Raw genomic sequence first — 26,106 nt, forward strand, 5'->3', positions numbered from 1 at the left:
CATATCCTGGTCCCCCAAATACTCGAAGCAGAGGTGGTGGGGATTGGCGCCCGCTATTAAGCCAGGGCACGAAGGACAGGCCCGGGTCTCTAGAAGTGGCGACTCCATGAAGGTATGATAACTTCTTTCTTCTTCTTTCAAACGTTTTACTTTCTCTGAGGTGTTGTCCTGCTCAGTGAAGAGAAAAGGATGACAGGATCAGGAGGCGTGGCCGCATTATATACTGTGTGCCTGCGCGCGCATTCAGGTAGGCTCGCCCTGATTGGCCGGCTACGTTTATACAAACTCAGTGTGTGAATGCTCGCATAGAATGGTTGAGAGTAGTACCCATAGAGCCCAGTAGAGGGCGGAGCCTGTGTGAGATATAACTAAAGCTATTCAATAAATTTAGTGGAGTAAAAGTACACCATATACCTCTGAACTAATAATAATAATAATAATAACTTTTATTTATATAGCGCTTTTCAATAACCCAAAGTCGCTTACAAAAAAAATTAAAAGTACAGAAAGGGGGTGAACAGGCAGAAGACAACATATTGGACAAGAAAATTGAACATGAACATTACATGAACAGGCAAAGGACAACACAGGGGGGGAGCAAGCATAGGACAACGAGCAAAAGACAACATAATGGAAAAGAGGAAAGAAAAAGTTGATGAATGTATGAATAAGAGATGCAGCGTGGGGTGTATTCGAGTAGAAGCACAAAGCAGACCAAATGTAAATACTCAAGTGAAGTACCTCAAAAGTGTGTTTAAATACTTAACTGAATGTACTTACTTTACACCACTGCCTGAGGGAAAGGCGTGACAAACACAAATATCAGGGAGAAATTCAACAAGATAACAAATACCTCCACCACTAGACTGAGGGTCTCGTGGTACGGTGTGTTGTAGACGAAGGCGGCGTGACAGAAGACCGTCTTTGAGAAGACCGACAGAGGCTGAGTGATGAGGATGATGATGATGTCAGTGAAGGCAGGGATGAAGGACACGAGCCAGATGAGAGCGATGAGGAGGTGGGCTCTCTGCACCGTGCAGATCTGGACGTGATGAAGAGGAAGACACACGGCGATGTAGCGCTCCAACGCCATAACAGCCAGATTCAGAGGGCTGTTCCTGGAGACACACACACACACACACACACACACACACACACACACACACACACACACACACACACACACACACACACACACACACACACACACATTTTGATCTGTTAGATATATAGATAGATACTTTATTAATCCCAAATTGGGAAATTCTACTTTTACTCAAGTACAAGACCTATTGTAACACCTGTTGGTGGTGATTAAGACGACCAGCATGATCCAGCAGGGGATGAATCCTGGGTTGCCGGTGTAAATGTAGATCACTAGCCCCAGAGAAAGTGTCAGCATGATCATGTCGTTAATCACCAGGTGGATGTACAGCACATACCTGCAGGAGAGGGAGAGGAAGAGGAGGAAAAAAACAAGAAACATATGTAAACAGGAAAGAGACGGGAGCGTCATGTCGAAGGTGTCCTCAAAACCTGGTTGAAGTCACTGACTTGGTGGTTATAATAAAAACATGAACATAGTGATGACATTTTTTGTGAGTTTCAGAAAAAACAATACCTATCTTTTTGTTTTTTCAATCAGATTTGACTTTTGTAATTCTAGCATACTAATGGAGTTATTGGGACATTTGAAACATCCTATGTACCTCCTCAAATTGTTCATACATAAGTAAGGTTTCATCTATATCTGTCATTGTGATGAAATAGCAGGTTAAAGCAGGATGAACAATCATGCAACAAAGAAGTAAAACAACAGCTTTGAACTACAGGCTAGTCCTAAGAAAGTCCTCTGGGCAATTAGGTGTTATTTTATACAACAGGTTAGTATTTGACATGGAGCAAAATGATGTGCAATGCTTTACTGATGCTGTAGAGGGCAGAAAGTCAGTTAAAGAGTGAGAGTAAAATAAGTCAGCAGTCACTGGTAAGAGAAGGCAAAGCTACAAATCTAAATGAGTGCAGATTTAAACCGGAGCAGCTTCATGTCTCAGTTTCTATAATGCCTCCGATAAGTTGGAACCAACATTCAATGTGTTGCTTTAGTAAAGCCTTTCAGATTTCACAATATGAGTACTGTAGTCAAAGGTTAGCACTGTCAGAATATTAGCTGAACATACCATGGACTGATCATTCACAGTTTAAACCTCTTCATTTGAACCACTGATTACAGAGGGCCCAAAAAACACTTTTCTGGAAACGAAATCCAAATTAAATCTGAATGATCTACTCTCATGGATCACTGTGACTAAAAAGACATGTGATAAGGGCCGCACAATTCATATATATGTTATGCACTATATGGACAAGTACAATACTCAAATCTCAGGATGCAAAATATTTGTAAAAGACTAAATATGTTTTAAAAATAATAACAATAATAATAAAAATACATGTTATATATATATATAGCACTTTTCCTGGTGCTCAAAGTGCTTTACAAGCAAGATACAAATACAATGTTTAGAAGAACCGTTGAGCTGCAGAGATATCAAAGACTATACATATCGTATCCTGCACATCAGTCTCTCCAATTATTGTGAATAATGTCGCAGTTGCAATATCAGTCAAATCATCGCAGACAGTTATTTTTTCCTAATCGTTCAGCTCACGTTTTAATCATTTAATATTTCTTGTTTTAGGGCGACAGCCTTTCCTTATGTTAAAAGGACATTTGCTGTCACCTAAACAAAGTTTCAATCAATTTGAATCTACTTGTTTTAGAGCAAAGCATTAATACAACAGCTGATTCCAACCTTTTTTACAAACGTGTAAGTACCACACTCTCCATTTAGACATTTAAGCAGATCTGAATATCAAGTACAATCTGTTTTACTGTGACTATGTTCACATATGTGTTTATCACCTGGGGTCTCGCTGGAAGTCCTTGCTCTTGAAGTATGTGTAGACAAAAGCTCCATTGATGCAGATGATGGTGAATACCAGGACAAAGATGATGAAGTTCTTTGTGAAAGCTTCGTTATAGCTGTCGAAACGTCTGCTGGAGTTCATATTGTCCTCAGAGCTGGAGACACAGAACACAGAACACAGATGAAATGAGAATAAGAGCCTTCGTTGTTCTTTAGTGAATCAAACTCCTTAGCTTAGCTCTAAACATGCCTGCTGTACGAGGAACAGGAAGAGCAGCAGTTCATTATATAACAATAATACAAATATAACAAAGTGTAAACTAATGAATGTTAACATAGTGGTTTTGTGGGATTACAAATAACATTCTATTTACAGTATATAATTGTTTTTATTGTTTTACTCTCTGATATAAAATATTAAAACAAACAAAACACAATCAGAAAGTCTAGATGTGTTTTTCTGCATTTAGTTGAAGCTTCTCGAGGCTTTTAAAGGCCTTTGGAAGAAGAACACAGTCAGACAAATGTATTATTATATTAAAAATATAACAACAAGTTAACATCTAAGGAAAGTTAACTTAGTGGTTGGATTTATTTGTATACTATAGTATTAGAAAAATAACATTATATTTATACATTTTATACCAATTTACATCGATCAGCAGTTTATAAATGTTCAATCAGTCGTCTGTAATTAAAATGATAAATGCATACATTCAGAATATTGCTTTAAATGACATTTTAAATATATTAATTTCACTGTTTGTGCACCCAGAGTCATACACATTACTTTTAAACTATCCACAATATAAATACAGGAAGAAAGTTTTTTAAAAACATTGCAACATTAAATCGTTTAACAAGAAACACTTAATATCAACTGCAGCGACAGACTCTCACCTGCTGACTCTCTGAATCCTCCAGCTGCCGGTCAGCTCCTTTATAATGTGTGTGTGTGTGTGTGTGTGTGTGTGTGTGTGTGTGTGTGTGTGTGTGTGTGTGTGTGTCTGGGGTTGGTCTGTTAAGGTTTTGGCAACGCAATATTTGTATTGCACTTAACATTGAATTAAACAGAGAACTTCTTCCACTTCCAGGCTTGCACAGAACTTGAATAACATTTCCTTTTATTTCCTCCACAATATAATGTAGAGCTGATCCTGCTGAACAAAAAAACGTAAGTATGATAAACCAGACCCCACGCAGCTTTCTCATCTGTTTGTCATTATTGGTGTCATTTTCTGGTTGCTATCAAATGCCATTGTTTCCGCTGAAACGGTGGTTGACTCATCAGAACAGAGTGGGCGAGCTGACCAATCAGAGCACATTGACGTGACGTGGCAAGATGGCGGCCGGCATTTCGGGCGCAGTGGCAGCGATCTATCTGTGCATGGTTGCTCTGAATCTCGGGCCTCTGTTCGGCTACACCACTCATCTTGCCCCCTTGGTAAAACAACACGCGGGGGATACATCATTATTTGCACCAGCAACATGGCTGAATATCAAGCGCTTCGGCTATGGTCGGCAAGTAATATACAGTACATTCATCAGGCACTCCTGGCAGACTCTCTCCAACACAAAAAAGGGACACAAACGAAAAAAGGAGAATATTGGGCTATTGGCTCTACTGTGTCTCTTGCTCTCGGGAGATATCCACCCGTGTCCGGGTCCCGGCGTCGCTTCCATCGACCTGACAGCTGGCGGCCTGGCCGCCGAGCTCCACACGCCGCCGGCCGGTTTCCGAAGAGGCTGGCTAGCTGGACAGCTAGCACAGCCAGCGGGTCTCTGCGGTCTCTACCCACACCGTTGGAGGACTGCGGGTCCACAACGAGGCCTGGTATCCGAGGAGCAGAGATCCACACACAACCATCTAACTCCAGAAGAGGCCGGATAGCTCCCACACCACCGGAGAGCTTCAGGTCCACACCGAGGGCTGGAGGTGTAGCGGTGGAAATCCACGCGTCGCCGGCTGGCTTCAGACAAGGCGGGCTAGCTGAACAGCTAGCTCTGCCGAGGGACTGTGGGTCAGCGCCGATGGCTTGCGGCCTAGCAACAGAGAACCACAAACCAACAGCTAGCTCTGTCGGCTCCACTATCAACAACGGCACCGAGGTAAAGCCTAGAAATCCGGTATTTAAAAAACATTGTTACACAAAAATGTTTCAAACAGTGAATCAAGCAAAAACAGTGTGGGATCCTCGGTGCAAGCCGAAGGGACTATTCAGTGGACATTTACATTTCCGCAGCTTATGCAACAAACATGAACAGTTAGAACATCTCCTCCTTGAGTCCAATATTGACTGTTTGGGAATATCTGAATCTTGGCAAAAACAGTAGTCACCATCTTCTATTGTATCTTTGTCAGGATAGAATGTGTTTAGGAAGGACAGACTGAAGGGAAAAGGAGGGGTGTGTTGCTTTATGTGAGGAATACCCTTACTTGTAGGGAGATTGCTCTTCCAGCTAATGTTGATTTTGATTGTGTTGGTGTGGAAATCACACTATCTGAGGAAATGTCCCTCACCATGATTTGCCTATATCGACCACCCACCGCTAAGGTGGATTTCTATGACCAGGTAAAACTCATGCGGAATTCCTGCGACTCCAACAAAGAGCTAATTATTTTAGGAGACTTTAACATAAAGTGGAATCACAGACAAAATAGAAAGAACAAAACGGATCACGGATAAACACAACTTAATACAGCTAATGGATCAACCGACTAGAATAACCAAACCCTCCAAGACTATGATAGATTTAGTATTTACTAACAAAGCTGACAGAATAGTTAAAAGATACAACTTCCTAACTGGTCTTTCTGACCATAATCTTGTTCTTTTTGGCAGGAAACTCAAAAAAAAAAAGGTTCATGGCCACACCTGAAACCCCTGCCTTGGGTTCACGCTTCATCCCCAAAGACCTGCAACAACATTTTATGGATGCAGTGAAAATGATTAATTGGGGGGGGACACTCTGTCCTCTGAAGATATTGGAGAAAACAGTGATCTGTTTATATCTCAAATTAACTTGACTTTTAAGAAAGATATTAGGAAAGTATCCAATACCATTAAATTCAACTTGCAAAATTGTAAACAAATTAGTCCTTTCTTAACTGTCAATGCTGCAAAGTCATACCTCCACTGTATGATTCTATCCCACATTGAATACTGTTTGACAAACTGGTCGTTTGCTTGTGCCACACACCTGAAACCCATAGAACAGCTGTTCAAGAGAGCTATCCAGGTGTTTGACAGAAAGCCACATTCATTCCACCACTGTACCATCCTTGAGACACTGGACGCAGCACTAGGTCAGAAACCAGAGGAGACTGTGAGGTCCACAATAGACGGACACCCTTTGGACAAAATGTCTTCTCCGTTAAAGGCAGCTCATTTTGGAATAGCCTCCCAACTGAGATACGGGATTGTCCCTCTCTCAATAGCTTCAAAGGTCAACTCAGAGAATGGTTGAGAAACAAACAGACGTGCAATCACCGCTAAATGCTCTTTAACACAGGGGTATCTCCTCTTGCACTTTATGCAGCTCTTGTATCATCTCTTGCACTTTATATATCATAGCTGCTACATTGTACTGCCATGTGGTAAATGCTTGTATGCTGCTCATGCTCTTCCTGCATATCATGTATTTATTTTTGATATGTTTATAAATGTCATGTTCTTATATGTTGTATGTGACGGGACTACGGATGGGAATCAGCTCAAAGCTAAAATCCGGCTCATTTACAATTGATAGCATTATTTTGTTTTAAAGTGTTCATCAATGTGCAATGTCCTGGTTCAAATAAACGATTAAATGAAAAAAATGAAATAGGGAGGGGGGGGGGATAGGAGCTCCAAAAAGAAAACTGTAAATTATAGTGTCTTTCCAAATATAATTTTTTACTTATAGTGAAAACTACCCTTGGAAGATGGTAAGGTAGATCAAAACCTTTAGGAATACAAAGTGCAACATATGATAAGTACCCTGTATCAAGATTGATGCAAAACAAGTGATATTTGACCTTTTTAGAGAAGTTTAGCAAAACAAACTCCACCTCTGAGGTGATTTGGGCGGAAATGGGGGTTTTACCGTTTCTCTGGAACCCATTGGTTGATTTTGGTGATTGACATCTCTTTCTGACCGTTAGAGCCAATAAAATCAAAGGGGAATCTCCCCACTCACACACATGGTAAAACAAAAAGGTGGGGGCCTCGCGCATGCAGTTTTGCTCCAGAGTGAAGCTGTCTCTAGCTCTGACATCTCAAAACCGAAAAGCAGGTTTATTTCTCATGGATCATCAGAAATCATTCAAAGTGACACAGACACATTGGATTAACCTATGGATTAACTTCAGCATCGTTTTTATCGTTTTAATGCCATTGAAGACCACTTTTCACCAGACTACGACAAAGGTAAGCCATGTTAGCGTTTTTAGCTACCTAGCGCCACATATTTTGATGTCTGTTTTTGTTTATAAAGTCGCGAGTTCGTATCATTGAGTGATAATGTATGTACCCCTCGATTCTGTGTCCCCTCACGATGTGAAACGATGTGTTGGATGTGCAGAAAAAATTAATAATAAGGTTTTGTGAGTGAATTTCGGTGCAGTCATCTGTTAGCATTTTTCGCTTGTTGCTAATTCAGAGGCTCAGCGTTAGCATTGTGGGCTTTTAAAAAAAAAGAAAATTAAAATGATCAGTTAGATGAGTTTCTTCCCGTTACATGGATATAAAACATTCATAGTTTATTAAATGGACATGCCCTCAGACACTGTTTCCTGCAAGATGTTGCAGGAGGGCCCCGGTACCGGGGTCTCTCGGGTTTAACAGGTTAAACATGCAAATCCCAGGTCTTGATTGACTTCTTGCACTATTTGTTTAATTGTTTTATATATTATGTTGGATTGTTGGAGGAGCTTGGGACTTGAGTTTTTCATTGCCACATCTCCACTGTAGCTGTGCCTCTGACAATAAAGCTTTGAATCTTTGAATGTACAGTCTCTCTCAGTGTATCGCCTGTTTGGACGTTCTCCTCGGTCGTACTTTCATCCTCTCCTCCACTGTCCTGCATCCTTTAAAGCAGAAATGCTTCCGGATGTTTGCGTTGAACTTCTTGTCTCTGAGGCCGTAGATGAGAGGGCTGAGAAGACGAGGAAGAATGTTGGTGAAGACGAAGGTGCTGAAGAAGATGTCTGCTGTCTTGTGGGGCCAATTGGTGATGAGGAAGAGGTTGATGAAGGGCGCGATGAAGGACAGCAGGCAGAGGAGCAGCTGGACCCCGTGGAGCAGGATGGTGTTTCGGGCGTTTGTCATCGAGGCTCGACTCACACCTGAAACCCCCCGAGCTGCGAGGAGCACGTTCAGATAGGTGAGGACCACCGTGAGGAAGACGAAGGAGAACAGGAGCACCTGAGGAGGAAGAGGGGAGTACTTATTAACAGAGATGGCGAAAGTACACACATCCTTTACTCAAGTAGAAGTACAGATACTCGTGTTTAAAATACTCTGGTGAAAGTAGAAGTTCTGACTAAACTTCTTTACTCAAGTCAAAGTAAAGAGGCTTTGAAATGTACTTCAGTAAAAAGTACCCATAACTAGCAGCTGTTTTAAAGAGTACCTGACCTCCCTTTATATTAATAGAACAATAATGTCATTGTTAGCTAATGAATGTTTCCATGCTGAACAACGGCAACATGACAACGTTTTCATTGGTCCCTCTTCTTTAGAGAAGACCAGGAAATGATGGATACACGGATCGTGTTCAAATCAATAGGCACGCAATGACTCTAAATAATAATGATCACGCCACCAAACACACATTCAAACTGAAGGAACCAGCCTGCTTGGAAAATGTAACAAGTAGAAAGTGGTATTTGTGCAGTAACCCCAGCGGCACCACGAGGAGAGCAGCCACCATGAGACCCAGAGTCTGCATGATGGTCAAAGCTGTCACTGTTGCCCCCTGTCGCAGTCTGCAAACTGCCTGAAGCAGGGATGCCTGTCTTCTCTCTGACAGGGTGGCACGTTGTCTGCCTGCATCGAGCAGAATCCCCAGATACTCCACCTGCTGGTGAGGTATGGGACTGTTCTTCTTCCAATTGACCGCAATCCCCACTTGGATCAATTGGGCTGTGTTTGCCCCTTCCCTGGACCTGGCCATAACTATGAGGTCGTAAAAGAAAACCCTCATGCCATGGTCGCGAAGCGGCTGAAGCGCTGTGGCCACACATTTGCTGAACGTGCGTGGGGATAGGGAGTAGCCTAACGGTAGTCTGTTGGACTCGTAGGCTACCCCCTGGAAGGCAAAACGCAAATACTTTCTGTGCTTTGGAGCAATTTCGAAAGTAAGCGTCCTTCAAGTCGATGGTTGTGAACCAACCGCCCGGCTGCACTAGTTCCAGTAATTGTTTTACATATGGAACTTTTTGCAGGCAATGTGCTGATTTAGGCTGCGAAGATCCAGAATGGGTCTGAACTCTGGACGCACGACTCCCGATTCTGTCTTCTTGGAAACCAGGAAGTACATAGCAAAGCCACTTTTCTCTGTCCTGAGAGTTCACAACAGACACAGCCTGTTTTTGCAACAGGGCCTGAATCTCTGTTGAAAGGAAACCTATCTCCTCCTGGGATGATATATGTGTCTCTCTTATGCCCCTGAATGGAGGAGGGACGCAGCAAAACTGGAGTGAGTACCCCAGCTTCAGCGTCCTGTCCATCCATTCTGTCAGTACACAGCTGAGCTTCCATTCCTCATACAACTGTGTTAGGGGACTTACAAGCAGCTGCAGAGTCGCAGCTAAGAAGCTGTAGTACTCTCTGGTGGCCCATTCCCCGCCAAACCTTCCAAAAAAGGAAGATTGGCTGTTGAGCATATTTGTATAATAACAAAGTCATGTTTCAGTTCATGTGTATGACATCATCAGAATGTGCCTGAAACGTGGTGATGCTAATGAGCATGCGCTGATACAATAAACGGCCCCGTACTCCAGGCCAAACTCTGAGCGATGTGGTCGTGTGTTTTTTCTGTCCGTTAGCATACTTACACTACTTTGGTTTACTGCAAACGTGGAGACTTCTGCTGAATATAATGTCAGTCCTCACGCAACATTGGCCCATGGGGGGCTGACACAGAAAGGGCCGATTTTCTACTGAGGTCCTTGAACGCACCGCTGCAGCTCTCGGGGGGGCGCGCGCCCCGTCATAATGCTGTCCTCACACAGACAGTGAAGTGCATCAATCGGAGCTATTACACTAGGCGAGGTGTGTTTTCTGACAACAACACGCCGGCCGTAATGTCCCAGCACCCGCATAGCGCTTTGACAGCACTTCCTGTGGTTTATCACACTCACATGCGCGCGCCCACTGGCTGCCTCCTTTACTGGAGTTACAACTGGGGCAGCGAGTGGGGAATTGTGTCTCATAATGGGTGCCCAATTAACATCATATGAAACGGATCTTGTCGATTTCAACGAGACATTTATGGGGAATTGTGGAATTGTTGAGAGAGATGACCCTTACTCTGGGATAAATGCAATCGTTTTTATTGAATGCATTTTTCACACACACATCACTCTAGGGTTACAATACGTAACCCACCGTTCTTGCAACTGGGCCTGAATTTCTTTTGAAAGGAAACCTATCTCCTCCTAGGATGATAGATTTGCCTCTCTTATGCCCTTGAATGGAGGAAGGACGCTGCAAAACTGGAGTGAGTACCCAGTCTCAGTGTCCTGTCCATCCACTTTGTCAGTACACAGCTGAGCTTCCATTCCCCATAAAACTGTGTTTAGCGGACATGCAAGCAGCTGTGGAGCCGCCGCTAAGAAGCTGTAGTACTCTCTGGTGGCCTCATCACCGTTCCCATCAACATCCCTTAACACCTGCATTGAGGAGATAAAGTTGCTTGGATGCAACAAAACTTCCTGCAGGTCAATAGCTCCAAAACAGAAGCTATTGTAGTCGGCACACCAAACCAGGTCCAGTCATCCCGCATAACCCACATGACCTATTCTGGCCAAAACATACCCCTCTCCACAGCAGTTACCAACCTGGGTGTAAGATTTGACAGACATCTGACCTTTGACACCCACATCAAACGTCTGTGCAAAACCTCCTTCTACCACCTCAGGAACATTACAAAACTCCTGTCAGATGCTGAACAACTGGTCCATGCCTTCGTCTCCTCAAGGCTTGATTACTGCAACGCTCTCCTCATCGGGACTCCTAGTGGGAGCCTTCAAGAAAGGCCTAAAAACCTTTATTTTCAAAAAAGCCTTAAATTAAACTTTTATTTATTTAGTTTGTTTTTATTATGCCTCCTGTAGCACCTTGGGATTGCTGTTAGCAATGAAAGGCGCTTTACAAATCGGATTTGTTATTATTATTATTACTCCGCTGCCAAACGTTCCATAAAAGGACGTTTGGCCCATGGGGGGCTGACACAGAAAGTGCCGATTTTCAACTGAGGTCCTTGAACGCACCGCGGCACGCTCTCGTGGGGCCGCGGCTCCGTCATAATGCCGTCTCTTTGAAACGGACATTATGGGGAAATGTGGAATTGTGGAGAGAGATGACTCTTACTCTGGGATAAATGCAAACTCAACACACACACCAAGTCTAGAACTAGGGTTACAATACGTAACCCAGCGTTCTTCTGCGGAGGTCCTAGAACGCACCGCGGCCACTCTCACGGCCCGTCCACACAGCGGCGTGCGTTGAAAGCTTCACCATTCACTTTGAATGGGGTGAAGTCACTTTTCGCCGAACTGCATTGTGGGAAGCGACGCGGAGCTTTGCTGGCGTGGCTCGCTGCAAAAGTTGAGCAATGTTCAACTTTTGAAGCCTCGGCAGCCAATCGAATCATATGCCAGTACAAGCTCTAGCCAATCAAACCGCTGCTTGTGTGTCAGGGGCGGGAGATTCATCTGATTGTTTGTTGGTCGAGTTTCAGACACGCCCGCCGGCAAGCTTCAACACACGCCGCGGGCCGTCATGGAGCCGTGCGCCTTCGTATTAATGTTGTCTTTCACATTCAACGGTGAATTGCATTAATCGGAGCTATTATAGCAGGCAAGGTGTGTTTAGCGGGGCAGAGGTTCACTGCCCAGCCTGCTGCCTGCTGGGAGCAGATGGGCTGCCACGCTCCGCCGCCATGGTCATCACCAGGGGGAAGTCCTGGCGGACAGACCTGGGCGGTGGACTTCCATGGACGCCGGACCCGGAAGTGCCCGACAACGAGAAGTCCTCATCATCTTCCTCCCCGGCAAACGGAGCCATCCGCCCCGCTGGAATGGAGAACGTGAATGGCACCGCCTCTGCCATATCCTGGTCCCCCAAATACTCGAAGCAGAGGTGGTGGGGATTGGCGCCCGCTATTAAGCCAGGGCACGAAGGACAGGCCCGGGTCTCTAGAAGTGGCGACTCCATGAAGGTATGATAACTTCTTTCTTCTTCTTTCAAACGTTTTACTTTCTCTGAGGTGTTGTCCTGCTCAGTGAAGAGAAAAGGATGACAGGATCAGGAGGCGTGGCCGCATTATATACTGTGTGCCTGCGCGCGCATTCAGGTAGGCTCGCCCTGATTGGCCGGCTACGTTTATACAAACTCAGTGTGTGAATGCTCGCATAGCATGGTTGAGAGTAGTACCCATAGAGCCCAGTAGAGGGCGGAGCCTGTGTGAGATATAACTAAAGCTATTCAATAAATTTAGTGGAGTAAAAGTACACCATATAACTCTGAACTGCAGTCGAGTAGAAGCACAAAGCAGACCAAATGTAAATACTCAAGTGAAGTACCTCAAAAGTGTGTTTAAATACTTAACTGAATGTACTTACTTTACACCACTGCCTGAGGGAAAGGCGTGACAAACACAAATATCAGGGAGAAATTCAACAAGATAACAAATACCTCCACCACTAGACTGAGGGTCTCGTGGTACGGTGTGTTGTAGACGAAGGCGGCGTGACAGAGGACCGTCTTTGAGAAGACCGACAGAGGCTGAGTGATGAGGATGATGATGATGTCAGTGAAGGCAGGGATGAAGGACACGAGCCAGATGAGAGCGATGAGGAGGTGGGCTCTCTGCACCGTGCAGATCTGGACGTGATGAAGAGGAAGACACACGGCGATGTAGCGCTCCAACGCCATAACAGCCAGATTCAGAGGGCTGTTCCTGGACACACACACACACACACACACACACACACACACACACACACACACACACACACACACGCACACATTTTGATCTGTTAGATATATAGATAGATACTTTATTAATCCCAAATTGGGAAATTCTACTTTTACTCAAGTACAAGACCTATTGTAACACCTGTTGGTGGTGATTAAGACGACCAGCATGATCCAGCAGGGGATGAATCCTGGGTTGCCGGTGTAAATGGAGATCACTAGCCCCAGAGAAACTGTCAGCATGATCATGTCGTTAATCACCAGGTGGATGTACAGCACATACCTGCAGGAGAGGAAGAGGAGGAAAAAAACAAGAAACATATGTAAACAGGAAAGAGACGGGAGCGTCATGTCGAAGGTGTCCTCAAAACCTGGTTGAAGTCACTGACTTGGTGGTTATAATAAAAACATGAACATAGTGATGACATCTTTTGTGAGTTTCAGAAAAAACAATACCTATCTTTTTGTTTTTTCAATCAGATTTGACTTTTGTAATTCTAGCATACTAATGGAGTTATTGGGACATTTGAAACATCCTATGTACCTCCTCAAATTGTTCATACATAAGTAAGGTTTCATCTATATCTGTCATTGTGATGAAATAGCAGGTTAAAGCAGGATGAACAATCATGCAACAAAGAAGTAAAACAACAGCTTTGAACTACAGGCTAGTCCTAAGAAAGTCCTCTGGACAATTAGGTGTTATTTTATACAACAGGTTAGTATTTGACATGGAGCAAAATGATGTGCAATGCTTTACTGACACTGTAGAGGGCAGAAAGTCACAGTTAAAGAGTGAGAGTAAAATAAGTCAGCAGTCACTGGTAAGAGAAGGCAAAGCTACAAATCTAAATGAGTGCAGATTCAAACCGGAGCAGCTTCATGTCTCAGTTTCTATAATGCCTCCGATAAGTTGGAACCAACATGCAATGTGTTGCTTTAGTAAAGCCTTTCAGATTTCACAATATGAGTACTGTAGTCAAAGGTTAGCACTGTCAGAATATTAGCTGAACATACCATGGACTGATCATTCACAGTTTAAACCTCTTCATTTGAACGACTGATTACAGAGGGCCCAAAAAACACTTTTCTGGAAACTAAATCCAAATTAAATCTGAATGATCTACTCTCATGGATCACTGTGACTAAAACAACATTGGATAAGGGCTGCACAATTCATATATATGTTATGCACTATATGGACAAGTACAATACTCAAATCTCAGGATGCAAAATATTTGTAAAAGACTAAATATGTTTTAAAAATAATAACAATAATAATAAAAATACATGTTATATATATATAGCACTTTTCCTGGTGCTCAAAGTGCTTTACAAGCAAGATACAAATACAATGTTTAGAAGAACCGTTGAGCTGCAGAGATATCAAAGACTATACATATCGTATCCTGCACATCAGTCTCTCCAATTATTGTGAATAATGTCGCAGTTGCAATATCAGTCAAATCATCGCAGACAGTTATTTTTTCCTAATTGTTCAGCTCACGTTTTAATCATTTAATATTTCTTGTTTTAGGGCGACAGCCTTTCCTTATGTTAAAAGGACATTTGCTGTCACCTAAACAAAGTTTCAATCAATTTGAATCTACTTGTTTTAGAGCAAAGCATTAATACAACAGCTGATTCCAACCTTTTTTACAAACGTGTAAGTACCACACTCTCCATTTAGACATTTAAGCAGATCTGAATATCAAGTACAATCTGTTTTACTGTGACTATGTTCACATATATGTTTATCACCTGGGGTCTCGCTGGAAGTCCTTGCTCTTGAAGTATGTGTAGACAAAAGCTCCATTGATGCAGATGATGGTGAATACCAGGACAAAGGTGATGAAGTTCTTTGTGAAAGCTTCGTTATAGCTGTCGAAACGTCTGCTGGAGTTCATATTGTCCTCAGAGCTGGAGACACAGAACACAGAACACAGATGAAATGAGAATAAGAGCCTTCGTTGTTCTTTAGTGAATCAAACTCCTTAGCTTAGCTCTAAACATGCCTGCTGTACGAGGAACAGGAAGAGCAGCAGTTCATTATATAACAATAATACAAATATAACAAAGTGTAAACTAATGAATGTTAACATAGTGGTTTTGTGGGATTACAAATAACATTCTATTTACAGTATATAATTGTTTTTATTGTTTTACTCTCTGATATAAAATATTAAAACAAACAAAACACAATCAGAAAGTCTAGATGTGTTTTTCTGCATTTAGTTGAAGCTTCTCGAGGCTTTTAAAGGCCTTTGGAAGAAGAACACAGTCAGACAAATGTATTATTATATTAAAAATATAACAACAAGTTAACATCTAAGGAAAGTTAACTTAGTGGTTGGATTTATTTGTATACTATAGTATTAGAAAAATAACATTATATTTATACATTTTATACCAATTTACATCAATCAGCAGTTTATAAATGTTCAATCAGTCGTCTGTAATTAAAATGATAAATGCATAAATTCAGAATATTGCTTTAAATGACATTTTAAATATATTAATTTCACTATTTGTGCACCCAGTCATACACATTACTTTTAAACTATCCACAATATAAATACAGTAAGAACGTTTTTTTAAAACATTGCAACATTAAATCGTTTAACAAGAAACACTTAATATCAGCTGCAGCGACAGACTCTCACCTGCTGACTCTCTGAATCCTCCAGCTGCCGGTCAGCTCCTTTATAATGTGTGTGTGTGTGTGTGTGTGTGTGTGTGTGTGTGTGTGTGTGTGTGTGTGTGTGTGTGTGTGTGTGTGTGTGTGTGTGTGTGTGTGTGTGTGTGTGTGTGTGTGTGTGTGTGTGTGAGTGTGTGTGTGTGAGAGGAACATTGTGAACTTTTGATCATTAAAGTTAGTGAGGATGTTCCCCCATAATCAACATTTGCATTAATTTACCGATTTTGAAATTAAAATGTATAGATGCATTTAGGATTATATTTACATTTGATTTAAAGTGTGTGTGTTTGTGTGTATGTGTAAGTGTATGTGTGTGTGTATGTGTGTGTATGTGTATGTGTATGTGTATGTGTGTGTGTGCGTGTGTGTGTGTGTGTGTGTGTGTGGGCGTGCGTGCATGTGTGTGTGTGTGTGTGTGTGTGTGTGTGTGTGTGTGTGTGTGTGTGTGTGTGTGTGTGTGTGTGTGTGTGTGTGTGTGTGTGTGGTGTTGGGCTGTTGTTAAGGTTTTGGCAACACAATATTTGTATTGCACTTAACATTTAATTAAACAGAGAACTTCTTCCACTTCCAGGCTTGCACAGAACTTGAATAACATTTCCTTTTATTTCCTCCACAATATAATGTAGAGCTGATCCTTCTGAACAAAAAAGCGTAAGTATGATAAACAACCCCCTGTGTGTTATGTAGCTTTGTAAACGGTCTGCAGAGTCACAAACTCTCAAAGTACACCCTGTAGCGAGTACAACTCTAACACAGAGAAGGCCTGTCTATGCTGCCCTAGAACGCCTCGTAGGACATTTTCTTTTTCCATTTTTTTCTTCCAGGAACCAAGTGACGTAACGACGACCCAATGGACCAATCCGTGGAGCTCCACACAAACCAGGATCCCTTGGCGTCACTATCAAACGCAGTGGGGGGACCTTTAGCGTCAATTTTCAACTATCAGGGAGTCTCATTGACTTGCATAGAGCTTTTCTTAGCCGCAGCTGCGTGGACCACTCACGTGTGTTTGCTCAGCAGTGGCGGCTCCAGAGTATTTGTGTTGGGTAATCTGTGGTAGGGCTAACCCGTACAGTGGTGGGGCTCAAGTCAGTATTTGCAATGTAATTACATACACGCTCCCCTTGACAGTGAAACGTGAGGTTTAGATTATTTCCATGTCTCAATACAAATTGAACTGTATGAAATAAAAAGGCCCATTTCTCTTGTAGTAAATAAAAAGGGCAAACTGGAGCCAATCCTGCAATTTCCCCACAGGTGAAAGAGTTGACATGCTGAAACCCCAACCCCTGCAGGGGGGTCTGGGGGGATTCTCCCCCAGGAGATTTTTTGAAATACTAACATAAAATACACATTCTGGTACTCTCTTGAGAAGAAATATAAATAAATCTATTACTACACGACATATTTAAAAAAATGAATGCCATTTTAGTTTGTTGTTACTTTGTTCTGAAAGCTGAACCTGCTGCTCCTCACAGAGAGGAGAGGGAAGAGGCTGTGTGAATTACTTTACGTTGTGGATAAGGGTGGATAGCCCCCATTGTTCTGTGTGTCAAAAATGAAAGACAGCCCACACACCTATCAATCATCAAACCGTGGGGTCTTATTCCATTACGTGTTGATTTCGTAATGTTGTATCGATGTATATAGAGATGTACAGCAAAAGTATTCTCCGTCGGGACTTCCTGCAACAGCACCACGCCGTTATCTTGATTCTGATTGGCCAGAAGACATTATCAAAGATGTTCTAATGAGAAGACGATCACTACGTGACAAAAGTTTTCAAAACCGTTTCTAGTCAAGTGGCTACTGAAATCAATCTTACTAACTGCTGTCTTTGCAATTTACTTCACGCGAGTTGGCGGACTTTATTTTGCTAACTTTAACATCATTTTTCATGGTGGGGCTAAGCCATTTCTTGGTATGGCTGTAGCCTACCCCAGCCATACCCTGGCACTGGTGCTCAGGCTGAGTTTCGCGGTGTGTCGCTGTCTCGCAGGCCCCACGCAGCAACCAGGAAACGACACCAGTAATCCAGCTCACACTGTCCACTCCTCAATTCTCAATGGGCGCAGCAGCGAGCCCCCCAACGTCCCGCCAACACGGCACCCAGACCCCACGCAGCATTCTCATCTGTTTGTCATTACTGGTGTCATTTTCTGGTTGCTAACAAACGCCATTGTAACATATAATCACAGATGTTCCGCTGTAACGGTGGTTGACTCATCAGACCAGAGTGGGCGAGCTGACCAATCAGAGCACAGTGGGCTCATAGGGAGGGGGGGCAGGAGCTCCAACAAGCCGTTTAGGACAGAGAGTGAATACACATACTATACAGAGATGCTGTCTGAGAAACCAATGTGAGTTTGGAACATTGAAGAATGTAAATCTATTCTATAGACCTCAACAATAGAATTATGATCAGTAGAAATGGCCATGACATGAAACCTTTAATGGTTAATTGCAGCCTTGATTTAAACATGCAAATCCCAGGTCTTGATTGACTTCTTGCACTATTTTTATTTTTACATTTGTTTTATTGTTTTATGTCTTATTATATATTATGTTGCATTGTTGGAGGAGCTTGGGGCTTGAGTTTTTCATTCACATCTCCACTGTAGCTGTGCCTCTGACAATAAAGCTTTGAATCTTTGAATGTACAGTCTCTCTCAGTGTATCGCCTGTTTGGACGTTCTCCTCGGTCGTACTTTCATCCTCTCCTCCACGGTCCTGCATCCTTTAAAGCAGAAATGCTTCCGGATGTTTCCGCGGAACTTCCTGTCTCTGACGCCGTAGATGAGAGGGCTGAGAAGACGAGGAAGAACGTTGGTGAAGACGAAGCTGCTGAAGAAGATGTCTGTTCTCTTGCGGGGCCAATTGGTGACGAGGAAGAGGTTGATGAAGGGCGCGATGAAGGACAGCAGGCAGAGGAGCAGCTGGACCCCGTGGAGCAGGATGGTGTTTCGGGCGTTTCTCATCGAGGCTCGACTCACACCTGAAACCCCCCAAGCTGCGAGGAGCACGTTCAGATAGGTGAAGACCACCGTGAGGAAGACGAAGGAGAACATGAGCACCTGAGGAGGAAGAGGGGAGTACTTATTAACAGAGATGGCAAAAGTACACACATCCTTTACTCAAGTAGAAGTACAGATACTCATGTTTAAAATACTCTGGTAAAAGTAGAAGTACTGACTAAACTTCTTTACTCAAATAAAAATAAAGAGGCTTCGAAATGTACTTCAGTAAAAAGTACCCATGAGGATCCTGTTGACGCTGTCAACCCGATCCAGGCTGTTTCTTCCTCATTACGGCTGACACATCCGGACAGATTCTCCGGAGACTCCATGAACTGCAGAGCCTTCCTCGTGCAGTGCGATCTGCATTTCCAACACAACCCAGGGGCTTTTTCATCAGACCATGCTAAAGTGGCGTTTATCGTGTCCCATTTAACGGGAAGAGCTGCAGCCTGGGCTACTGGAGAATGGTCCGGAGACTCCGAGCTTTGATATTCTTTAGCCGACTTCATAGACACTATGAGTTGCATATTTGACCACTCGTCGCCTGTTACAGAGGCCAGCAGAAGACTTCTTCAGATGTGCCAGTGCAACCGTCAGGTGGTTGATTATGCCATGGAGTTACAAAGTAACTAAAGCTATTCAATAAATGTACTTAGTTACTTTACACCACTGCCTGAGGGAAAGGCGTGACAAACACAAATATCAGGGAGAAATTCAACGAGATAACAAATACCTCCACCACTAGACTGAGGGTCTCGTGGTACGGTGTGTTGTAGACCAAGGTGGCGTTACAGAAGACCTTCTTTGAGAAGACAGACAGAGTCTGAGTGATGAGGATGATGATGATGTCAGTGAAGGCAGGGATGAAGGACACGAGCCAGATGAGAGCGATGAGGATGTGGGCTCTCTGCACCGTGCAGATCTGGACGTGATGAAGAGGAAGACACACGGCGATGTAGCGCTCCAACGCCATACCAGCCAGATTCAGAGGGCTGTTCCTGGAGAGACACACACACACACACACACACACACACACACACACACACACACACACACACACACACACACACACACACACACACACACACACACACACACACACACACACACACACACACACACACACACACACAAACACACACTTTGATCTGTTAAATCCAAACTAGAATCTGCAGAGTTCATAACCCCCAGCTGAACAAACAAAGCACTCCACTACATTTTTGTGATACCTTTAATTACCTTACAGATTTGGATAACCTTTTGAATGCAGGACTTTTACTGTAACAGATTATTCCTACACTTTGGTACTTCTACTTTTACTCAAGTACAATATCTAAGTACTTCTACTTTTACTCAAGTACAATATCTAAGTACTTCTACTTTTACTCAAGTACAATATCTAAGTACTTCTACTTTTACACAAGTACAAGATCTGACTCCCTCCCGTGTGATTATTCCAGGATGAAACCCTACCTGTTGGTGGTCATTAAGATGACCAGCATGATCCAGCAGGGGATGAATCCTGGGTTGCCGGTGTAGGTGGCGATCACTAGCCCCAGAGAAAGTGTCAGCATGATCATGTCGTTAATCACCAGGTGGATGTACAGCACATACCTGCAGGAGAGGGAGAGGAGGAGAAAAACAAGAAACATATGTAAACAGGAAAGAGATGGGAGCGTCATGTTGAAGATGTCCTCAAAAGTCACTGATTGGGTCATAATAATAAAAACATGAACATGTTTTGGAAACAATAATACCTATCTTTTTGTTTTTTCCATCAGATTTGACTTTTGTACTTCTAGCATACTACTGGAGTTATTGGGATATTTGAAACACTCCTATGTACCACCCAATTCCTCAAATAGTCTATCCAATCGAATACAAATACCAACACATTAGTAAGGTCTAAGGCAGTGGTTCTCAACTGGTGGGTCGCGACCCAAAAGTGGTTCGCGGACCCGTTTCGAGTGGGTCACGGTCCGGATGTGTGAGTGAAGAGAAAGTGAGGGGGAAAAAGTCAAACTTTTATTTTGAAGGCCCTATTTTCTAACGCTGTGCATGCAATATGCGTTGGACTGGAAGTACCGGAGACCAGTAGTCACGTAGTGAGTCTTCTGGCCAATCAGAATCAAGATTGTTGCCGGAAGTCCCCACGGAGAATCATTTTGCGGTAGAACTATTCTTTATACATCCATGGGTACAACTTCAGATAAAAATGAACACATAATGAAATATGACCCTCGGTTTGATGATTGACAGGTCACAGAACAATGGGGGCTATCTACCCTTACCCACAATTTAAAGTAATTCACACAGACTCTCTCCTCTTTACTCTTCTCGCAGCAAGATGTCAGAACAAAGTGAAAAACAAACAATGGCATAAAATATTATTAATATTTCGGGTAATAATAGATTTATTTATTTTCTTCACAGAGTGTACCAGAATGCGTAGTTTATGTTAGTATTTCTAAAAATCTCTTAAAAGCATACTTTAGTTCTGTGAAGGGATATATGCACTGTACTTCACTTTAATTCATATTGTATGCTGCAAAGCGTATATTACAGCACGATTTTTTGTTGAATAGATTTGAGTGCTTCAAAATGTTGGGTCGCGATTTATTGACCAAATAACAAGTGGGTCCCGATGCCTGACCAGTTGAGAACCACTGGTCTAAGGTCTAATCTATATCTGTCATTGTGATGAAATAGCAGGTTAAAGCAGGATGAACAATCATGCAACAAAGAAGTAAAACAACAGCTTTGAACTACAGTCTAGTCCTAAGAAAGTCCTCTGGACAATTAGGTGTTATTTAATACAACAGGTTCGTTTTTGACATGGAGCAAAATGATGTGCAATGCTTTACTGACACTGTAGAGGGCAGAAAGTCAGTTAAAGAGTGAGAGTAAAATAAGTCAGCAGTTGAGAGCAGATTTAAACTATTTCAGTTTCAATAATGCCTCCGATAAATTGGAACCAACATGCAATGTGTTGCTTTAGTAAAGCCTTTCAGATTTCACAATATGAGTACTGTAGTCTAAGGTTAGCACTGTCAGAATATTAGCTGAACATACCATGGACTGATCATTCACAGTTTAAACCTCTTCATTTGAACCACTGATTACAGAGGGCCCAAAAAACACTTTTCTGGAAACTAAATCCAAATTAAATCTGAATGATCTACTCTCATGGATCACTGTGACTAAAACAACATTGGATAAGGGCTGCACAATTCATATATATATGTTATGCACTATATATACAAGTACAATAATCAAATCTCAGGATGCAAAATATTTGTGAAAGACTAAATATGTTTTAAAAATAATAACAATAATAATAAAAATACATGTTATATATATATAGCACTTTTCCTGGTGCTCAAAGTGCTTTACAAGCAAGATACAAATACAATGTTTAGAAGAACCGTTGAGCTGCAGAGATATCAAAGACTATACATATCGTATCCTGCACATCAGTCTCTCCAATTATTGTGAATAATGTCGCATTTGCAATATCAGTCAAATCATCGCAGAAAGTTATTTTTTCCAAACTGTGCAGCTCACGTTTCAATCATTTAGTATTTCTTGTTTTAGGGCGACAGCCTTTCCATATGTTAAAAGGACATTTGCTGTCACCTAAAAAAAGTTTCAATCTACTTGTTTTAGAGCAAAGCATTAATACAACAGCTGATTCCAACCTTTTTTACAAACGTGTAAGTGCCACACTCTCCATTTAGACATTTAAGCAGATCTGAATATCAAGTACAATCTGTTTTACTGTGACTATGTTCACATATTTGTTTATCACCTGGGGTCTCGCTGGAAGTCCTTGCTCTTGAAGTATGTGTAGACAAAAGCTCCATTGATGCAGATGATGCTGAATACCAGGACAAAGGTGATGAAGTTCTTTGTGAAAGCTTCGTTATAGCTGTCGAAACGTCTGCTGGAGTTCATATTGTCCTCAGAGCTGGAGACACAGAACACAGAACACAGATGAAATGAGAATAAGAGCCTTCGTTGTTCTTTAGTGAATCAGACTCCTTAGCTTAGCTCTAAACATGCCTGCTGTACGAGGAACAGGAAGAGCAGCAGTTCATTATATAACAATGATACAAATATAACAAAATGTAAACTAATATATGTTAACATAGTGGTTGGATTTATTTGTATACTATAGTATTAGAAAAATAACATTATATTTATACATTTTATACCAATTTACATCGATCAGCAGTTTATAAATGTTCAATCAGTCGTCTGTAATTAAAATGATAAATGCATACATTCAGAATATTGCTTTAAATGACATTTTAAATATATTAATTTCACTATTTGTGCACCCAGTCATACACATTACATTTAAACTATCCACAATATAAATACAGTAAGAACGTTTTTTTTAAAACATTGCAACATTAAATCGTTTAACAAGAAACACTTAATATCAGCTGCAGCGACAGAGTCTCACCTGCTGACTCTCTGAATCCTCCAGCTGCCAGTCAGCTCCTTTATAATGTGTGTGTGTGTGTGTGTGTGTGTGTGTGTGTGTGTGTGTGTGTGTGTGTGTGTGTGTGTGTGTGTGTGTGTGTGTGTGTGTGTGTGTGTGTGTGTGTGTGTGTGTCTGGGGTTGGTCTGTTAAGGTTTTGGCAACGCAATATTTGTATTGCACTTAACATTGAATTAAACAGAGAACTTCTTCCACTTCCAGGCTTGCACAGAACTTGAATAACATTTCCTTTTATTTCCTCCACAATATAATGTAGAGCTGATCCTGCTGAACAAAAAAACGTAAGTACGATAAATCAGACCCCACGCAGCTTTCTCATCTGTTTGTCATTATTGGTGTCATTTTCTGGTTGCTATCAAATGCCATTGTTTCCGCTGAAACGGTGGTTGACTCATCAGAACAGAGTGGGCGAGCTGACCAATCAGAGCACATTGACGTGACGTGGCAAGATGGCGGCCGGCATTTCGGGCGCAGTGGCAGCGATCTATCTGTGCATGGTTGCTCTGAATCTCGGGCCTCTGTTCGGCTACACCACTCATCTTGCCCCCTTGGTAAAACAACACGCGGGGGATACATCATTATTTGCACCAGCAACATGGCTGAATATCAAGCGCTTCGGCTATGGTCGGCAAGTAATATAAAGTACATTCATCAGGCACTCCTGGCAGACTCTCTCCAACACAAAAAAGGGACACAAACGAAAAAAGGAGAATATTGGGCTATTGGCTCTACTGTGTCTCTTGCTCTCGGGAGATATCCACCCGTGTCCGGGTCCCGGCGTCGCTTCCATCGACCTGACAGCTGGCGGCCCGGCCGCCGAGCTCCACACGCCGCCGGCCGGTTTCCGAAGAGGCTGGCTAGCTGGACAGCTAGCACAGCCAGCGGGTCTCTGCGGTCTCTACCCACACCGTTGGAGGACTGCGGGTCCACAACGAGGCCTGGTATCCGAGGAGCAGAGATCCACACACAACCATCTAACTCCAGAAGAGGCCGGATAGCTCCCACACCACCGGAGAGCTTCAGGTCCACACCGAGGGCTGGAGGTGTAGCGGTGGAAATCCACGCGTCGCCGGCTGGCTTCAGACAAGGCGGGCTAGCTGAACAGCTAGCTCTGCCGAGGGACTGTGGGTCAGCGCCGATGGCTTGCGGCCTAGCAACAGAGAACCACAAACCAACAGCTAGCTCTGTCGGCTCCACTATCAACAACGGCACCGAGGTAAAGCCTAGAAATCCGGTATTTAAAAAACATTGTTACACAAAAATGTTTCAAACAGTGAATCAAGCAAAAACAGTGTGGGATCCTCGGTGCAAGCCGAAGGGACTATTCAGTGGACATTTACATTTCCGCAGCTTATGCAACAAACATGAACAGTTAGAACATCTCCTCCTTGAGTCCAATATTGACTGTTTGGGAATATCTGAATCTTGGCAAAAACAGTAGTCACCATCTTCTATTGTATCTTTGTCAGGATAGAATATGTTTAGGAAGGACAGACTGAAGGGAAAAGGAGAGGTGTGTTGCTTTATGTGAGGAATACCCTTACTTGTAGGGAGATTGCTCTTCCAGCTAATGTTGATTTTGATTGTGTTGGTGTGGAAATCACACTATCTGAGGAAATGTCCCTCACCATGATTTGCCTATATCGACCACCCACCGCTAAGGTGGATTTCTATGACCAGGTAAAACTCATGCGGAATTCCTGCGACTCCAACAAAGAGCTAATTATTTTAGGAGACTTTAACATAAAGTGGAATTACAGACAAAATAGAAAGAACATAAAACGGATCACGGATAAACACAACTTAATACAGCTAATGGATCAACCGACTAGAATAACCAAACCCTCCAAGACTATGATAGATTTAGTATTTACTAACAAAGCTGACAGAATAGTTAAAAGATACAACTTCCTAACTGGTCTTTCTGACCATAATCTTGTTCTTTTTGGCAGGAAACTCAAAAAAAAAAAAGGTTCATGGCCACACCTGAAACCCCTGCCTTGGGTTCACGCTTCATCCCCAAAGACCTGCAACAACATTTTATGGATGCAGTGAAAATGATTAATTGTGGGGGACACTCACGGTGAGATGACGCAGACAGCTGCAGCATGCCTGTGAACGGAGCAGGAGTCCAGCAGACTGAAGGTTCCACGCCAGCATCTCCCACAGTTCAATGAATTGACCTGAACATCAGCAGGAACTACACGGACCACTATTGCGGTAAGCATGTTGTAACTTCCGGTTGTTGTTGTCATCTCCGGGTATCCCGTGTGCCTGTTCTGTTGCTGATAGCTTATTATCTTAACTTAATCGATCGTTTTAAACTCTTGATCACGGCAACTGCCTGACGTTGTAATCACACGTTACTACAGCTTAAGCACTCACAAACTCTCCTTCTCTTAGCGACTGTAACTCCACAGTTGCCTACACTCTTTTCGGGTTTGCTAACGGTAGCTACTTTAGCTTGATAGCTAGCCATGGCTCTTTCCCCACCCTCGGGTGCTATTTCCTGCTCTAACTGTCTCATGTTTGGTTACTCCCCTACCTCCTTTACTGGTACCGATACATGTGTTAAATGTAGTATAGTTGTTAGGTTGGAGGCGGGAATCATAGCCATAGAAGCCCGGCTCCGCATCTTAGAAAATAACTCAGCTACAGTAAAGCCCATGTTAGCCGGTGCGGACCGGCAAAAGGTAGCTCCTCTTAGCCGTCCCCCGGCAACTCCCGAGCAGCAGGGAGAATGGGTGACTGTTCAGAAGGGGCATAACGC

General features: G+C 42.8%; 4 protein-coding genes across 7 annotated transcripts in view; 1 reads left to right on the plus strand and 3 right to left on the minus strand.

The window, feature by feature from the left end:
* Nucleotides 1-1,276: 1,276 nt before the first annotated feature.
* Nucleotides 1,277-3,325, minus strand: LOC307038930 (uncharacterized protein; the record flags this gene model as incomplete). Its single annotated transcript, XM_079680602.1, has 2 exons — nt 2,927-3,325; nt 1,277-1,442 (listed from the first exon to the last, which is right to left on the minus strand). Exons 1-2 carry the CDS (start codon nt 3,070-3,072, stop codon nt 1,277-1,279), a joined length of 312 nt encoding a protein of 103 aa, XP_079536728.1. The 5' UTR covers nt 3,073-3,325.
* A 3,986-nt stretch (nt 3,326-7,311) lies between these two features.
* LOC307040719 (odorant receptor 131-2-like) lies at nt 7,312-15,798 on the minus strand. The gene is made up of 5 exons (XM_079683846.1): nt 15,778-15,798; nt 14,876-15,034; nt 13,257-13,397; nt 12,833-13,097; nt 7,312-8,335 (listed from the first exon to the last, which is right to left on the minus strand). Exons 2-5 carry the CDS (start codon nt 15,019-15,021, stop codon nt 7,931-7,933), a joined length of 957 nt encoding a protein of 318 aa, XP_079539972.1. The 5' UTR covers nt 15,022-15,034; nt 15,778-15,798; the 3' UTR covers nt 7,312-7,930.
* Nucleotides 15,799-18,309: 2,511 nt separating this feature from the next.
* LOC307040720 (odorant receptor 131-2-like) lies at nt 18,310-23,417 on the minus strand. The gene is made up of 5 exons (XM_079683847.1): nt 23,298-23,417; nt 22,638-22,796; nt 20,303-20,443; nt 19,563-19,827; nt 18,310-18,886 (listed from the first exon to the last, which is right to left on the minus strand). The coding sequence occupies exons 2-5, from the start codon at nt 22,781-22,783 to the stop codon at nt 18,482-18,484; spliced, it is 957 nt and encodes a 318-aa protein (XP_079539973.1). The 5' UTR covers nt 22,784-22,796; nt 23,298-23,417; the 3' UTR covers nt 18,310-18,481.
* Nucleotides 23,418-23,931: 514 nt separating this feature from the next.
* Nucleotides 23,932-26,106, plus strand: part of LOC307040721 (uncharacterized protein) — a gene marked incomplete at its 5' end in the record, with an annotated part of 42,093 nt that continues 39,918 nt past the window's right edge. For all 4 annotated transcript variants that reach the window (XR_013808574.1, XR_013808575.1, XM_079683848.1 and 1 more), the window contains one exon: nt 23,932-24,552. Coding sequence is in view for 2 of the 4 variants with exons in the window: in XM_079683848.1 (XP_079539974.1) it covers nt 23,932-24,552 (621 nt within the window). The remainder of the gene's footprint in view (nt 24,553-26,106) is intronic.

This window comes from Notothenia rossii, assembly GCF_949606895.1.
Source record: "Notothenia rossii genome assembly, chromosome: 5".
In the NCBI taxonomy this organism is placed as follows: Eukaryota; Metazoa; Chordata; class Actinopteri; order Perciformes; family Nototheniidae; genus Notothenia; species Notothenia rossii.

Bases quoted from the DNA above. Each gene is read 5' to 3' on its own strand.
- LOC307040719 (XM_079683846.1), bottom strand. From the start codon at position 15,021: ATGAACTCCAGCAGACGTTTCGACAGCTATAACGAAGCTTTCACAAAG. The intron at 13,398-14,875 runs GTGATAAACATA...CCTCTCCTGCAG, and splicing joins GACTTCCAGCGAGACCCCAG to GTATGTGCTGTACATCCACC. The intron at 8,336-12,832 runs GTATTTGTTATC...CTTCCTCCTCAG, and splicing joins CCCTCAGTCTAGTGGTGGAG to GTGCTCCTGTTCTCCTTCGT.
- LOC307040720 (XM_079683847.1), bottom strand. From the start codon at position 22,783: ATGAACTCCAGCAGACGTTTCGACAGCTATAACGAAGCTTTCACAAAG. The intron at 20,444-22,637 runs GTGATAAACAAA...CCTCTCCTGCAG, and splicing joins GACTTCCAGCGAGACCCCAG to GTATGTGCTGTACATCCACC. The intron at 19,828-20,302 runs GTAGGGTTTCAT...GTGTCTCTCCAG, and splicing joins ATCTTAATGACCACCAACAG to GAACAGCCCTCTGAATCTGG.